At 41.9% G+C, this 16,234-nt stretch overlaps 1 protein-coding gene across 5 annotated transcripts in view; it reads left to right on the plus strand.

Moving 5' to 3' along the window:
* Positions 1 to 16,234, plus strand: part of KLF12 (KLF transcription factor 12) — a 263,859-nt gene that overhangs the window by 230,791 nt on the left and 16,834 nt on the right. For all 5 annotated transcript variants that reach the window (XM_061445267.1, XM_061445268.1, XM_061445269.1 and 2 more), the window contains one exon: positions 5,907 to 6,064. In XM_061445267.1, coding sequence (XP_061301251.1) covers positions 5,907 to 6,064 — 158 coding nt within the window. The remainder of the gene's footprint in view (positions 1 to 5,906; positions 6,065 to 16,234) is intronic.

Here is a 16,234-nt window from a genome sequence, read left to right on the forward strand (position 1 = left end):
ACATTAATTAGAATCTAAGAATCAAAGAGGAGAAAAATACATATGTATGTATGCATGTGCATCTGTTTGTCTGTGAACAGGAGATAGTACAAACTTTGTATTAAAAAAAGCAGTGAGCAAATATTTGAGATGAAGACTGTGTCAGGAGATTACACTGATATTTAAGCATATTAAAGAAAAAAAAACCCTACTATGTTTTTATATAGTATGATTTTGACATCCCACTACTAGGTGAAGTTTTATAAACGGTAATGAAAAATATCCTATTTCTTCACGGTTTAATATGTAGTGTAGGATACATTCACCAATATCCTGAGTAGGAGGGGAACATTATACCAACTGTCAGGAAATGAAATTATGTTTTGTGAAAAGCTACTACAAAATAAAGTAATTGAAAGCTGGAAACTGGGAAATGCGGTTCAGTTTCCCTTCTCAAAAACACATGGAGTACCCATGCCATGCCTGTTAGCGTCTGAAACTTGAAGGTCTTAACAGAAAGAGGATATCTTAAGTGAGATGAGCTCCCTGAATGAGAGGTATGCTGCTATGCCAGAGGAGCCAGGCAAAGACATTGGGATGGTGGAGCTGCTCCATGAACTTCATCCAGAGGAGGGCTGACAGCTGCCGTGGGTTTGCATGAGCATGCTGCTTGATGTGAGTGTGCTGCTTGATGTGCTTGGGGGGCCCTGTCCCACCACTGAATCCAAAAGCCAAGATGTAAAAAATAATGCAGAAAGCTTGACTTGTCCCCATAGCTATATGTTTAAGAACTTTAGTTTCTGTAAATGCAAAGCAGCCAAAACCCCACAATGTTTCTTTCTGCAGCCTCTGTTCCCTTTGAATGCCTACCAAATGCAAGAGTTACAAGGATGTTCTTCCACTTCTCATTACCATCTGAATGTAGACATATTATATTCTAATTTTCTGCTTTTATTTCATTTGCCTGCAGTTTTAATTACTATGACTGACAAGGTTGGCCCAGAAGCTTTTCATGTCTCATAAACTAAAGATTCATAGTGCTAAATTTACACACTGTATATTTGAATCTTGTATATTTATATATTCTTTTCCTTTCTAAACAAAACCTGTGTATATCTGGATGTCCAAAACTGGCCTGAGAGTGAGACATGAATGTTGGTTCTATTCTGTATTGCCAGGGCACATCGTCACCTCCTAAGTATTTAGCATGGTAATATCTCCCAATTTTTGTTTTCAGCCTATGTATTCGCGTGTTTATTTTTTGTGTGTTACATGCACAAGTATCACAAGAAGAGGCTTCATTGTGGAGTGAAAGGTGGATTTTCCAGTTGTTCCTTGTGTTGCTTGCTTTTATCTGTGTTCTTGATTTCTTCATACAAATCCTTTATTTCCATGGAAGTTGTGGCATTGGTGATAATCACAGCTAGTTGACATTGAAAGTTGTTATGACACTTCTGTAACCCCTTGACCACAGTTTCCCATCCTCTCCCACGTGTCAGCAGGTACTTCGTAGACTTCACTATTTAGGGAATGAAACCAGCAAAAGGAAGCAAGCTGCTTGAGTTTGGGTTTTCTGGGGCAGAGTTGAGTTTTTGTCAGTGTGGGTCCCTGAACTGGCTTGCTGCAGGATCAGACAAATGCTAGTGCCTACACAAGGGAAAGTAACTGGAGCAGCACTGGCCTGGTATGCCGTCTTAGCCATCACATTCTTCAACAGTCCAGAGCCTGAGAAACGCAAAAGGGATGCAGCTTATGTTACGCCCACTGTGGGGGCCACGCGCTGGCTAGGCTGAGCAGATGCTGCATGGGGCTGAGCCAGGTCTGGTTCTCCTTCTCATAGTAGCCAGAGTGAAGGGGATACTGCTGATGTGTGCCTGGATCTCACCCCAAAATAAAATCAGCTTCTGTCTTCAGCAGCCATGGCCTATAGTTAAGGTGCTGTCATGTATCTCTTGTTTAACTACAGGACCCAACTAGGGAGGAGGGTAAAGCAGTCTGAATGCTGTATGGTATGGTGAAGGGGACTTGGGATACATGCTGGTCTATACCTGTTGGCTATGTGTCAGTATGTTTTCCATGAGGTCTTTTGCAAGGCAGGCAGGAGTCATAGCCACACAGTCTGAGCTCATAGCAGAGGGACCAAGGAAGAGTAAAGGTGGTAATCACAAGGATGAAAATGTGACATCAGCCAGCTCTTCTCTGGCTTGGTGGGAGGCCATCAGCAGCAGGAGGCTCATACTTTGGTGGACGCAGGTAACACTACTTGTTTGCCACAGGGTGAAAGCACACAAACAGGTTGCTTCTGGAGAGAAGCCAGTGTGCAGTGATTTGTCACCCCATACATGGCATGTTGGTGTATTGTAGCACTGAAGACAGTTCAAGGCTTTAGTAAACCATTGTCCTCCCCAGGCAGTTCTGCTCTGTGTATCGCTCGGAAAACACAGAACTGGTATAAAAATGCCTGCTACATGTGTTTTTAGCAGTGTTACTGAGTATGCCAGGGGCCTTTCACAGACCGTGTGTAGAACAGAGGAGAAACTTGTAGGAGTCTGTGGGCAGCATTGATAGAAAGAAAAAGTAATCCTGCATTACCGGGGTTATAATCGCTGTTGCATGCAGCGCAGATCACATTCAGCAGAACTTGATGGCCATCTACTGGTGAAGCCCCAGTCTTTGTTTCACTTTGCAGACTTATTTTTTGGTCAGAGAGACAAGTGCCTGGCCATGTGTGAGTTGCAGAGATGTATGTTTTCACTTGTAGCTGGAAATAACACAGATGAAGTTCTGTAAGTCACCCTAAATGCTTACACTGAACAGTACTCACTACAGATGTTGCAGCTGCTTCTGGAAGCAACCAACAGCCTCCTATGATTTCTGTTAGTATAACAGCTTCTGCCCTAACATAGAAATCACACTGGTTTTAAAAATAATGAACTGCAAATAAATAAAGATAAAGCTGACAGGCCAGAACCGTTTTTACTTTGTTAATCTCTCAAACTTGATGTGTCAGCAGTAATTTGATACATCCTGCAGTTTCTCTGGGGTGTTACCTGTAGTATCAGTCCTGTTGCTAAACCCCACCTTAAGCCTTAAAGGCTCCCTTAGTTCTTGGCCAATAACAGGAGCACTGGCAGCTCCTCATCTGGGCATTGTGGCTGCTCTCAGCTGCTGATGTGTTTCCAGGTCTTCACTCTGGGTAGCCGGTGAGGGCCACTTGGAATCAAGGGAGGCTGCTATGGTATGGTTTGTGTGGTTATCTAGGTTTTTTTCAGTTACTTATTTTACATGGTTTTAAACCACATGTGAGTCTCTTCTGCTGGCTAGTTTGTCATGTAGCCTGCAGTGCTGTGAAGGGAAGGCATGCAGTTACATTTTCTGGTTCCAGCTCACAGTACCCCCCTCCTCAGCACACTGAGGAGGTGATGCCTGTGAATCCACTCGGGGTTGATGGCAATGCACATCATCTTCTGTGGCTTATTCGATTATTTTCCATGGCATGGCATAGATACAATGCTTTTAGAAAGAGGGAGCAATCCAGATAAAAAGAAGCAGCACTGATCATGTGCCACCTTCTTGGCACTGCTTTATGCCACCCTCTCCTGTATAAAATCCTGGGAAAGCACAGAGCAGTTCCCAGCAATGAGGTCACCTTCTTGTACGTGACAAAGAGCTTTTTACAAGGTGCTGACTCTTCTCAAGCTTCATTTTGTCTTGGGGCTGGGAATTACAGCAGCAAGCTTGATCCTCCTCCCATGTAAACGAGCTGTACCATCCAGGATCTGAACACCCTGTTACAAAATAGGCTTTTAAGACAGCTCATAAATCACATGCAAGAAAAATTGTGCACAAATATTTACTTTTAAAGATAAAGATTTTTCTGGTCTAGAACCCTGGATTTTGTGCCTTCGGTATTGAGCTTTAAGATTTGATTTACATGTTTGCTTTTTATTTTAGATGTTTAAAGAAACAGCTAGAGTAGCAAGACCATTCTCAGTGAATCATCTGACCCAAGACTGTTATTTGCCCAGATGCTTAAATTACTAAGTCGTTTCTGTGACAGCTAAACATATCCATATTCCTGTCACATTTTAAAGTGCTGATGTGTCTTACTCTCCTGGGGACTACTTTTTGCTAGTTAATGTTAATATTATGGCACTCTGTCCATTTCTTTCTCCACTTCAGAAATTCCTCTCACACCCGTTAACACACATCGTTATTAGAGACAAAAATAATTAATCTGGAAAATCTCTTTGCCTGAAGGTGAAATAAGAATATACATTAAGTATTAACAGAGAGAGGGCTGTCAGAAAGAGGGTACTCCATCTTTTCTAAAATAATGCTTTAAGTTAGGGTCATACTGTAAAAATATTTGAACAAAAAGAAAAATGCATGATTTCAAGTGCCATTAGTTCAAGGCTTAAAAATTTATATGCAGAGAATTGGAACATCAGTCAAATCATATGCAAGTCAAATGGTGCAAGATGCTTTATGCAAAGTTTTAACCCAGTATAAATAGTCCTCAGCAAATTCTGGAGATGTCTATAAGTGCAGTTTATGCCAAAACAGCTATAGCTGTAGCAGCAGCAGCTATTGTAACGGAAGGTTGGAGACTGGTGTTGACACAGGAGCTTCTCAGCAGATACATTGACACTGGTGCCTCTTTCAAATATCTTTCTTAGTATCTCAGCTTTCCCCAAGCTTTGTGCTTACTTCTTTCTGTGATCACTTTCTTTTCCTCCCATTCATTTTCCTTTGACAGTCGCAAATTCTTTCAGGAGAACTGGGAACTTTCATCTGAAGAGTTTAAAAGAGCTAGCTGACTGATGAATCTCTAGATCATTTACCTTGAATGTCAATAAACCCAAGAATGCAGGGGAAGCCCCAGAAACTTGATGAAGACCAGTGTTGTTCCAGCGCTTAAAGTAGCTAAACAGGCTAGTATAACTGTAGGTGAACGTGACTGCTGTGGAGTATATCCATGATGGGGTTGATAAGGAGATCGATTAATAATGATTTATAGCTGCATAATATAATTCATGGAAGTCAGTGAGGGTTTGGATCTTGGCATACCAGCTTGGTAACAGTTTATGACACAAGTTTATCTAACCAAGGCAAGTACACTGTTGTAGCAGGCTTCCTTCAGAAGCCTGTGTATCAGACTTGATACACACAGTAGTTAGAAACCTAAGCAACGTGACTTCAACATGATATTTTTAAATGCTTAAAACTGTGATAACTGATAGGCCTTAGGACACTGCTATAAATGGAGCATCTTTGATGAGCATTCACGTTTCTGTGGAGATTGTCCTTTGGACCTTTGCTAATAAACTTTTTATTTACAGTTGTCTGAAAGGAAATAAAATTCATTGACTTGCAGGTGATAGATTGAGAATTGTTAAATAAGGAAATGGAATGAGGGGTGATCTAGATTTGTTGGCAATCTGTATGGAAGCAAATAACAGGTGTTTGGCCAAATGTGAGGATCAGTGGTCCAGAGCTGGGTACTGGAAACACTTTTACATAAAAGGTTTCCAGATTTTTATCTATTTAAACCTGTCAAAGAGGAATTATGGAGGCTATATATAAAGATGTTTAGAAAGCATGGTTCAGTGAGCTTGGATCTAGACACATAAAATAGAAAACAAGTTCAAGATAAAGTCAGGCTACTTCACTATTGGAGTAGTATTTCAAGCATCATGGTATTTTCTCAGCAGTAAGCGCATCTAAATCAAGACTTGAATTATTGAATAAGCTCTAGTTCAAGCACAAATTGTTTCAAGTATGTGCTGTGGACTACATGGTAGAAACAGAAAAAGTTAACTATGAAGGTCACTTCTGGCACAGTGATATGTTACAGCCAATCTTTTGGGACACAAGATATAGACCACGCTCTTGCTTCATTGTTTTGTTTCTGTTCTGGTTTTTAGTTCAATTTCACCATTCAGTATTGAGAGCACAAGGCGTCAGAGGAGGTCTGAGTCTCCAGACTCCAGGAAGCGGCGCATCCATCGGTGTGACTTTGAGGGGTGCAACAAAGTATACACAAAAAGTTCCCACCTGAAGGCTCACCGGAGGACGCACACAGGTAAGACTTTGCTGTCACTGTGTACCATGGTTAAGACAAGCAGATTCCTTCCTGACTAATTTAGGGCCTATTGAACTCATCATCCTACACTGAGAGCCAAAGGAGTGTACCTGAATAACAGAAATGTCTATTCTGGTGCAAATCAAGAGAGTGCTTTTGAACTGAACTTCTCTGTCATCCCCACTTCTCAGGACAAGAGCTGTGTCAGCACAAACCGGACTCCTTTCAGATGAAACTAAACAGAAAAGTGGCCTTCAGTGACACACCTACTGTGCTTCAACAGACAATGGGTGGTGATTGCTAGGGACCAGCCAGAGTTAGTCCAAAGAAAACCCTCAAGAAGAGCATACAGTGTGGCCATAGTTCTTTTCTTTTTTTTTTTTTTCACTCTAAAGACCTACTGCTAATGAGCTGCTACTTGCTTTTATAGCTGTAGCCCTTGAGTGCTAAGTGCCACTAAATGCCTTCAGTTCAATTCAAATGTAAACTTGAATGCCTCAGTATCTTTTTTCTGGAGGCAGCAGAGGCACCTACCGCATACTGCAGAAGGAAGTCAGGCACTTTATGAGAATAGGTTGCACTAGGTCCCTACAACAGAGATGCAGGAGAGGTGCCTACGTGAGCTGGGTCCCATTTAGTGATGGTAATACTTAACACTGAATCAATACCTGGTGTCCTTATTAACTTTAAAGGTTGTTACTAGTCTACATGACAGGCATGTAAGGGTAGCTGAAGCAGTGATGTGTAATCGTTGTAATTTTATTGTGTATGAATTCAGGAGCAGTGATTTGAAGTCATCAAGAACTATTTAAGAGAGCATTGCTCAGATGGCTAGAAAGGCAGTAGACAGAACACTCCGAGCCTCAGTGCTGTTCCTTACTCTGCTGCTGATTTGCTTAAATTAAATTTATTGATCCCTCTACTCCTAATGTTCTTCAGTGTTCTAGTAGCTCCTTGGAGAAAAAATCATATTTGTCCAGCATGTAGCCCAATGTTGTTCTCTGCTGAGAATCTGCTGGCACTTGCTGTGGTGTGATGTACTCTAAAGAGTATGAGATACTGTTTTAAAAAACTAAGTGATGGCTTCTCCATTTCAAATGAGGCCATTTCTCCATCATTCTTTCCAATATGTCTTTTGGTTGGTTGGACTTTTGTTGAGAGGAATACTGAACAAGGCTCATCTTAATGCCCCCTACTAAATCAATTTCTGTAAGGTAAGAGTTCCTTCCTTAAACAGCAGAAATGTTCTGGTGATCTGGGAATTTCATTACATTTTGCTTCAGGCCAATTATTCTAGTCTCTTCATGCCGTCCCGTTAATGCTTGTATCTTCTCCTCTCTCCTGATTTATCATGTCTTGTCTTAATTCTTTTTCCTTCCTCCTTTCTTTTCCCCATCTTCAGTGTGGTCTTCAATCCCCTACCCTTTTACGTTGTTCACTGTCATTCCTGTTTTACTTCTTTTATCCCAATCTAACCCTGCTCTGTCCCTTTCCTTCCCCCTTCCCTGATTTCTAAGTGATTTTCCTGTTCTTGCCTGTGTCATCCTTTGAGCATTATATGGCTGTAGCGGATTAGAAGGCAGAGAGCCCAGCAAAGGCATGAAAACAGTAGACTGTTTGGTTTGAACCAAAAATACTACTACGTATTTATGTCACAGGGAAGTCACTGTTTTCTACCCTGCAAGACTGGTGACCAGCTCAGGACTATAAGCAAGCATCGTGTTAAGGAGCTGAGTTACAAAACTAGATGTGAACAACCTCAGGAAAGTCACACCCAAGTTAGCCCAGAAATACAGAAGGCTCTTCTCTACTGTGACTTTTAAAACACCAAGAATCTCATTTGTTAATTCATTAGGGACCTTATGGCAGATCAGAACTTGCAAGTAATGCACCCAGATAAGTGTTAGATCATCTGCACCTCTGAATCTCAGGCTGTACTCTTAGGGTGTCCAAAACTAAGCACTGAAGGCTTGAAATGGTGTTGATAATTACAGGTTTTGCAGCTATAACTCTCCAGCAGTGTGAAGGGAGTTTCTGTACCTGCCATAATCATAGGATCCATCTCCCCAACCTTGGTTCCCTGGCAGCTGGGTGTCTAGGCTGTGCTATCTGTCTGGGATCTCTGGGTAGTCAGAAAAGAAGGATTGGCACCTCTGGGGCACGTAATTCCCTCTTCAGGTAGGCCCAGGGATTGGCTTGCAAAGGTGCTTTTCTTTCACTGCTGAATATAGAGGAAGACCAGATACCTACCAGGCTGTTAGCTGGCTGAAACAAATCCCCACCCCAAAAGGCATCTGCCTGAAATATTTTGCAGTCATTTTGGATGTTGGTTTATCCTTCAGGGAGAAAAGAAATATAACGTTAAATAAAAAACTTCATTAAATGGTCATTTGTTAACTGCTTAATATTGCCATGTCTTCATGCCTGCAGCAAGTAAAGTATAGTCTAGAGAAAAGGTGAGCACTGAATTTAGCCAGTGGAACCAGTGACAAAATCTGTATCATGCAGTTAAAATTAAATGTTATACAGAACACTTCTCAGGTCTCGGTAAGAAGTTGGCGGATTTCAGACTTACATTTAGCATTGGCCATGAGCATACTCTTACATATTAATCTCATCTTACTTTTTTTATCTTGCCCTTTACTTTTGCTTCAGGCAAAAGAAGTTAATTATTCACTTATGACCCACAGTAATTAGTGCCATTTTGGGTAAGTATAAATGAAGTATGACAGCTATGCACACAAGGGTGAGCAAGTTTCAGTAGGAAGCTTTCTGAGAAAAGATCACAGAAACTCAGGATTGTGTAATATAGATTTTTTTATTTTAGGCAGGCTGATCTTGCTGGCAATTGTTTACCAAAGCAAAATGTGCTTGAGAACTTTTCTTCTTACTATTTACTATATATGCATAGCCACTGAAATTTTCACAGTTGTTTGGATACAGGAGGAAAAATAATCACGGAATCATAGAACGGTTAGAGTTGAAAGGGGCTTAAAGCTCATCTCATTCCAACCCCCCTGCCATGGGCCAGGGACACCTTCCCGCTAGACCAGGTTGCTCAAAGCCCCATCCAACACTGAACACTCCCAGGGATGGGGCAGCCACAGCTTCTGTGGGCAACTGATGCCAGTGTCTCACCACCGTCACCGTCACAATGAAGAATTTCTTCCTGATGTCTAATCTATGTCTGTCCTCTTTCAGTTCAAAGCCATTCCCCCTTGTCTACGTGTCCTTGTAAAAGACAAGGACTACATGTAAAAAGTCACTCTCCAGATTTCTTGTAGGCCCAGTTTTGGTAGTGGAAGGCTGCTATAATGTCTCCCTGGAGCCTTCTCTTCTCCAGGCTGACCAATCCCAACTCTTTCAGCCTGTCTCCATAGGAGAGGTGCTCCAGCCCTCTGATCATCTTTGTCTCATGAGAGCAGAGTAGATAGGGAGAATCATCTTGACCTGCTTGATCTTGCTTCTTCTGGTGCAGCCCAGTATATGGTTGGCTTTCTGGGCTGTGAACACACACGGCCAGCTCATATGGAGCTTCTCATCAGCCAACACTCCCAAGTCCTCTGCAGGGCTGCTCTCAATCCAGTCTCCCCACAGCTTGGTATTTTGCTTTTTATTTTTTAAACAAGTAGTATTTTGACAGGATGAATAGCTTGGTTGGTTGGAAGGTATATGCTTTTTTATTCTTAATTAAAAATGGAAACAAAATATCATAGAAGGTTAACTTTTCATTCTCGTTGAGTAACTCCTGGGTTTTTTTTAAGTATGCTGTGCCCTGACTCCGCAATACTTTTCTCACTGGTATCCTTGAAACTTAGTGTACTGGTGTGGTGTCGTGGTTTAAACCCAGTCAGGTAATTCGTTCACTCACCCCCCCCTTCTTTCCCTCCCCCTACTCCCGGAGGGACGGAGAGGAGAATCGAAAAGAATGCAACTCCCATGGGCTGAGATAAGAACAGTTTAGTAACTAAGGTATAACACAAATCACTACTGCTACCACCAATGATAATAATGATAAAGGAAATAACAAGGGAAGAGAATACAACACCTCAGCACCAACCGACCGATCACTCGCCCCCCAAGCCCGACCAAGCTCCGACCGATACCTCCTCCAACCCTGCAGTCCCACAGCCCTTCCGGCTAACTCCCAGTTACATCCTGGGCATGACGTGCTGTGGTATGGAATACCTCTTTGGTCAGTTTGGGTCAGGTGTCCTGTCTCTGCTTCCTCCTGGCTTCCCCTCCCCCCTGGCAGAGCATGAGGCTCACAAAGTCCTTGGCCAAACCAAAACATCCTTGTTATCAGCTCTGTTCCCGAGCTGAAATCAAAACACAGCACTGCACCAGCTACCAAGAAGGAGAAACATGACTGCTACTGCTGAACCCAGGACATGTGGGCATGGAGTCCACTGGGGGGCGAGCTTGAATTACATATAGCCTCTCCAAGTAGAACTGCAAGTGAAACCTGTACTCCTTAGAGCAGTTCATAAATCACAAGCATCGGTATTAAATTTCTCTTTCTAGTTGTTGTTTTGCCAAATCGTCAGATAAAGCTATCGGGAGGTATCGGGTGTGATGGAGAGCCTTCGGGGCTTGCAGGCAATCTCGCAGCTCAGGTTTATCTACTCGTTCCGCAAGGAGAAACTGTGAGAAACTGGCTCACTGGAGTTGTGTTGAGTTAGTTTCTGCTTCAGTGAACTTAAAGAAAATTACTAATGCGTGACTACAAATGAGTAATCTTGAAACATAGGAAAACCAGCAACCCTGGGTTGCATTGTTGGTCTCTATATGTCTGTGTTGTGCTCAGCATAGGTGCTTGGTGTCAGCCCCAAGAATGAGGAGAGCTGTAACTGATGTTCCCTGTGAAGTCTGTGCCCCTGCAGTCCTGGTGGGACTCACCTTCTTCAGTTTGCTGCTTTCACTTTGAAGATGGAGAGGGAAACCAGGATAGTGCTATTTTAAAATATGTAATGGCTATTTCAGGCCCTTTAGGTAGTATTAAAGTTGCCGTTAACACTTTCAGCAGGACAGCTGGGCATTGCAGACTAATATTGGTTCCTTCCACTGTGTTTCATTTTTTTTCCCCATAAAAATTTCATTCTAAAAATACTTAACTTTATATTAATGAATTGCTGTTTCCGGTTCTGTTAGCCCTGGTTGTGAAAGATCTAAAGATCTCTGTTCCATCTGAAGAGAAATGATGAAAACTGATATATTTTATATAAATCAAAAAGTCAGATCATGCCTTCTCTTGAGAGGGTGATATGGATTATAAAAAGTAGACTTTAATAATTGATCAGTGAAGTTGGTGAAACTGGAAATCATGGGTCTGTAGAAACTGTAAAATGCGTTAAATCCATTATTTTGGCAAAAAGCAGGCAGATATTTTCATGCCATAAAATCGAGGACATACATCTTGGCCTCCTCTCTAGTTGGCTGGACATTCCTGAAATGTCAATGTAAAGCTGCAAAGCAGTCAAAAATGTTTGCCATTTCCCTGAAGAATTTCACTTGACTTGTCATTATTTTTCAGCCATCTGTAACTATAATGGAAATAAGTTTGTAAGCTAGACAGTAGGACAAAGCTCATACCATTTATCAAGTTGAATGCAAGGAATTTAAGTCTCTGGTGAATTAATACACTTCATTATAATCTCAATCAGCATAATAGTTGTAGATAAAGTGTGTGTGTGGAAAGAGGAGAGGACAGAGTGAGAGAAGAGGGAAAAAAGATAACGAGCATCCAGAACCTTTTGGGCTACTTTCTGTAACAGTACAAAGGAGACATTAGGAAGTGAAAACACCTTTGGGACAGGTAACAGTGATCATATGAAAAACAGACAAACCCTTTTTTATTAATACTGATTTCAGGTGCCTTGTTTTAATGCATTGAAAAAATAAAAGTGTCATTGTCAAAAGATGGCAGGTTCTGGCTGCCAACAGAGACACTGCAGAGACCCACTGGCTGCTGGCTGTGGGTGATGTCCCTGGGCACACGCCTTATGGTGCAACTGGTCATGGACAAACTGTGCCATTGCCTGAACGTGTGGCTAAAAACTACTTTCACTTTTCATCCACAGGCTACTTAGTCTGCAAATCCAAGTGTGCAATATTCTGTTTAAGCTGAGTGGCGATCCTATTGGTACCAAAGCTAACCTTTGCATACCACAATCAGGTTTTCATAGACATCATCTGTCTCCTCTTCAACAGGGAGCACATGTAAATTTCAGGTGTATGATGTAAATTGAAGAGCAAATTATGCTGTCAGTTAGGAGCCCTGGTAAAGAACACAGAGACTTGGAATGTGGAATAGTACACATGGAGGGGATTTAAAGATCTTTTTTCTAAGCATGCAGAGTACACTGGGTGGTGTGAATGTGTCCCATGGGGGTGCTGAGCATGGGGACTGTGACCTGAGAAATCTAACTAACTACAGGGGCAATTAAAGGGAAATCTGATTCATCTTGGATTTCACATCTGAAGTTCCCCACAGGTAAATCCATTTCGAGCTCATTGTGGTTACCAGTGTCACATGGAGAGAAGCCTAGGGAGTTTAGGATGAATCATCCTAAAGAAGTCCATAAAGAAAGAAATGCCTGCTTTAAGGTTATGTGGGACATAATTTTACAGCATCTAATACAGAAGAGATTGCTTCCCGTCTCACACTTCCGTAGGATTTTCTTTTACTGTAGGAGTAATCAGTTTCCTGTATTTCTGTGCAACCTTATTTCAGGTTACAAATCTCTGAAACATGGCAGAGTGGCTTTCTGGGGTCAATAGCAACAAAAGCCTGGACTTTCCAGTTGGTGTGAAGTGGGAATCGATTTAGTCCATGAGTGTTGGCATCATAAAGCTACCGCCATGGTTTTGTTTCTGCCTTGGAGGAGTAGAAGAGGGCAAGGGCTGTAACCAGAGCAGCTTCTGTGGGACTCAGATACAGGACTGCAACTGCTCGTTTCCATCCATGAGCCCCAGCCAGCACCAGGTCTGAATCGCTCTTCTCAGTGCCATTGCTTCGGAGGATGCAACTGCTTTGTTAGGCACTTAGAGGCAGGCAAGTATAGCCCCCAGGCCAAATGAATAGTTTTGTGTTTGGTGCTTTGTCCTTGATCGACACCTATATCATTCCTGAGAGATGAGAGCAAATACCTTTGCCACAGACGTAATGAAGCCTATTTGTCCGTGTCAGGTGGTCTTCAGAAGCGGAGGCAGTAAACATCTCAGAAGTTAACAGTTTTGTACCTGAGAAAATGACAGCACTTCCTCCACAAAATGTTCCTTTATAGCTGGGTTGAGACACCACCGTAGAAGAGTGAGGGCTAGTGGGTACATGGGTGTTTTATTTAGTCTGTGCTTTTTCAAACATTGCATTCCTCTCATTCACTGTTGCTCCATATATTATTTTAATACGAAAGGGCCCCATCATTACTCTTTGTTCACATTTTCCTTTGAGCAAGTTGAGCAGACTTAAAAAGTCAGAACCACCAAAAAAGTAATTTTTGCTCTGTAGGTTTTAAAACGCCATTAATTACCTGTTGTTTTCTTAAGGTCTGTTACTGCCTTTTGCTACCTATAAGTTCCAGAGAGATATTTACAGGTTTGTAATCCCTTCTTTAGGTAAATATTGGGAGGAAGCGACATTTTTTAAATAATCCTTCTGGATTTGACTTGAACTGTGTAGATTTTTGGCCTACTTTAAAATGAATGCCTCTTTGTCACCTGCCCTACACACTCACTCTTCAAAAGCCCAGCTTTTTTTTCTCAGGTCCTACGTGCTTCCTAGGTCCTTATCCCAGAGCTCCCCCTCCTCCACATAAATCTGTCAGATGAAAAAGCTGCAACAGCAGGTTCACATGCTGTTCCAGAAATGGGGAATTTAAATAAACAAAGCCAATTTTTAAATTAATTTGCTTTAAGTAAAATAGGAGGTTCTGTTTGTATTGGGTGATGCTTTTATTTTTTAAGAGATACTTTCTTTTAGTGTTTAAAGTTTACTGCCAGTTTCAATAAACAGTAGAGTTTTCCTATGTAGAAACCATACATTTCATGGAAGTTTTCACTTCTGTCTTTTCTGCTCTTTCTTTATGAAGTTTCTATTTAGAAGATAAATAGAGTATTTCAGAAATGGGGCTGCTGAAGCCTCAGCCGAAGCCTCAGCCTATTCCCATTGATGTGGCAGGATTCACATTTCAGGACAGAAGTATATTTAAAAGCAGAAGTCTGATGGTGCAGTACGTACCAGGGTACGCAGGCAGGCTCACCAGTGCCACCACAGCCTAGTAAAGAGATGTAGAAATGGGACGCTCTGGGTGAAGTGAGATCGTTATCTGAGTCCAGCTACTTTCAGGCAGGTGTCCATACCACAAGGAGCTTGTACATCCAGTTCTCTTCCAATAGCCGCTCTGTGGAAAGTTAAATGATTTCATTTCTGGCGCATTTTGTGAGCTCTGAATTCACCTTACACACGGGGAGTCATTCCTCTGCATTGTAGGTCTGATGCTGTGCCGATATGGAAGAGTGCCCATGTGGTTATTCCAAGGAACTTTGATGGGAAAGCAAGTCTAATTGCATCTGTGATTACTTTCAGTCTCTAGGTTATGAAAAATATTTCCAACAGTGCCCCTTGACTTTGTAAATACGGGGTGCATATGTGTTTTGTCTGTGTGTGGCACAAGGGAATAATGATAATTTCATTATGTAGAATAGAGTTTTCTCTAAGCAAGCCATTTAGTACTTAATATTCTACCTCCAAAGAACTGCAGTTCATCTAAGGTCTCCAGCACGATTGTGGTCTACCATGTGTAGCCCTGTAGTGGCATGAAGGCGAGAAAGACCTCTTTACTGTTCCCTCCAAAATGCTTTCCCAGATGTTGCACCCAGAGCTGGAGGAGTAAATACACAATACAGGGTTTCCAAGGATGTTAACTCTTGCAGCCCACTCAGTCCCCAGCAGAGGGACCAGGGTAGCAACTTGCTCCTGAAATGCCTGTTACTTGATGAGATGCCACTTTTGGTTAAGTGTGTCTGGAGTCACTTGTGCCCACCCAGTCCTTTTCCTTTTTTGTGCCCAGCCTTCAATTCGAAGCACAGTTGTTGAGAGTGGTGCATGCTCAGAACTGCAAGTAAGCTTCACAAAAGCATTTGTTTTAACGTTTTGTTGAGGTTTTCTTTTTTTCTGCTTTCTTTTCTACATGGCTAAAAGGAAGCGAGGTAGAACCTGAAAGCTAGTGTTTTCAATCTTCTCTTTTTGCAAATATGTAAGTAGAAAACTGGGAAAATGCTACAAAACCTTCTTAGTTTGTGGGAAAGTAAAAAGATGACACCTTTAGGTAGGTGTAGGATGAGGGGTTATTTTCTGGGCTTCAGTGGGTTTTGTTCACATAGGAAATGAAATGTAGTGGGATCTTGGTCACATTATCCCTCTGCTTGAGAATGACTTCTAGCACATTGCAAACAACAAATAATCGGTTGTATAAAACTGTGTGAGACAGAGCACATCCCTTGGAGCCTTTTTGTTGTTTCTCTTAGGTTTTATTTATTTAATTATTTGGGAGCTAGTTTGTTGTTTTGGTTTTTTACACGTAGTGGAAGGTTTAACTTTAATGCTGGGAAGCATCAGTACTGCTCTTGGTGAGCATGGTGGAACAATCCCTGGAGCATCCAGGAGTGACGGTAGCAGAATCCTAGGCAGATGGAGTAGGAAGTGTCACTTGTTTGTGTCTCCCTTCAGTTCACAGTGATGGAAGTGTGTTTTATTTGCGGGGGCAGACTGAAACCCAGGCTTGCAGCATGACAGTGAAAGAGATAAAACAGTGTTCAGGTCTGCTGGCACCCTCTGTGCAATTGCTTGCTGACGGAAGCATGGATCTGTTGCTTCACCTATCCCAGATATCTTTGTGAGTGCAGGCTGCGCTGTAAAAGGCAAAATCTCAGCCTTCCTCACATCACTGGAAATTTGATAGACCCATGTGTTTGCTGTGGCTGGAGAGAAGGAGAAAACTTCATGCCATTTTCCACTACATATATATGTACAAAAAATATATCTGTTAAGTGTATATATGTGCACTTAATGTATACCTAAATATTTATATGGGTGCCACATCATGCAGGAAAAACTTATCAGGAAGGGTAATAAAATGCTATTTGTCATCTACTGTTGGGATGTGGTCT

This window comes from Pezoporus flaviventris, unplaced genomic scaffold (genome assembly GCF_033815535.1).
Source record: "Pezoporus flaviventris isolate CSIRO_AGI_PZ_B2104156 unplaced genomic scaffold, CSIRO_AGI_Pfla_v1 ptg000003l, whole genome shotgun sequence".
NCBI lineage: Eukaryota > Metazoa > Chordata > Aves > Psittaciformes > Psittacidae > Pezoporus > Pezoporus flaviventris.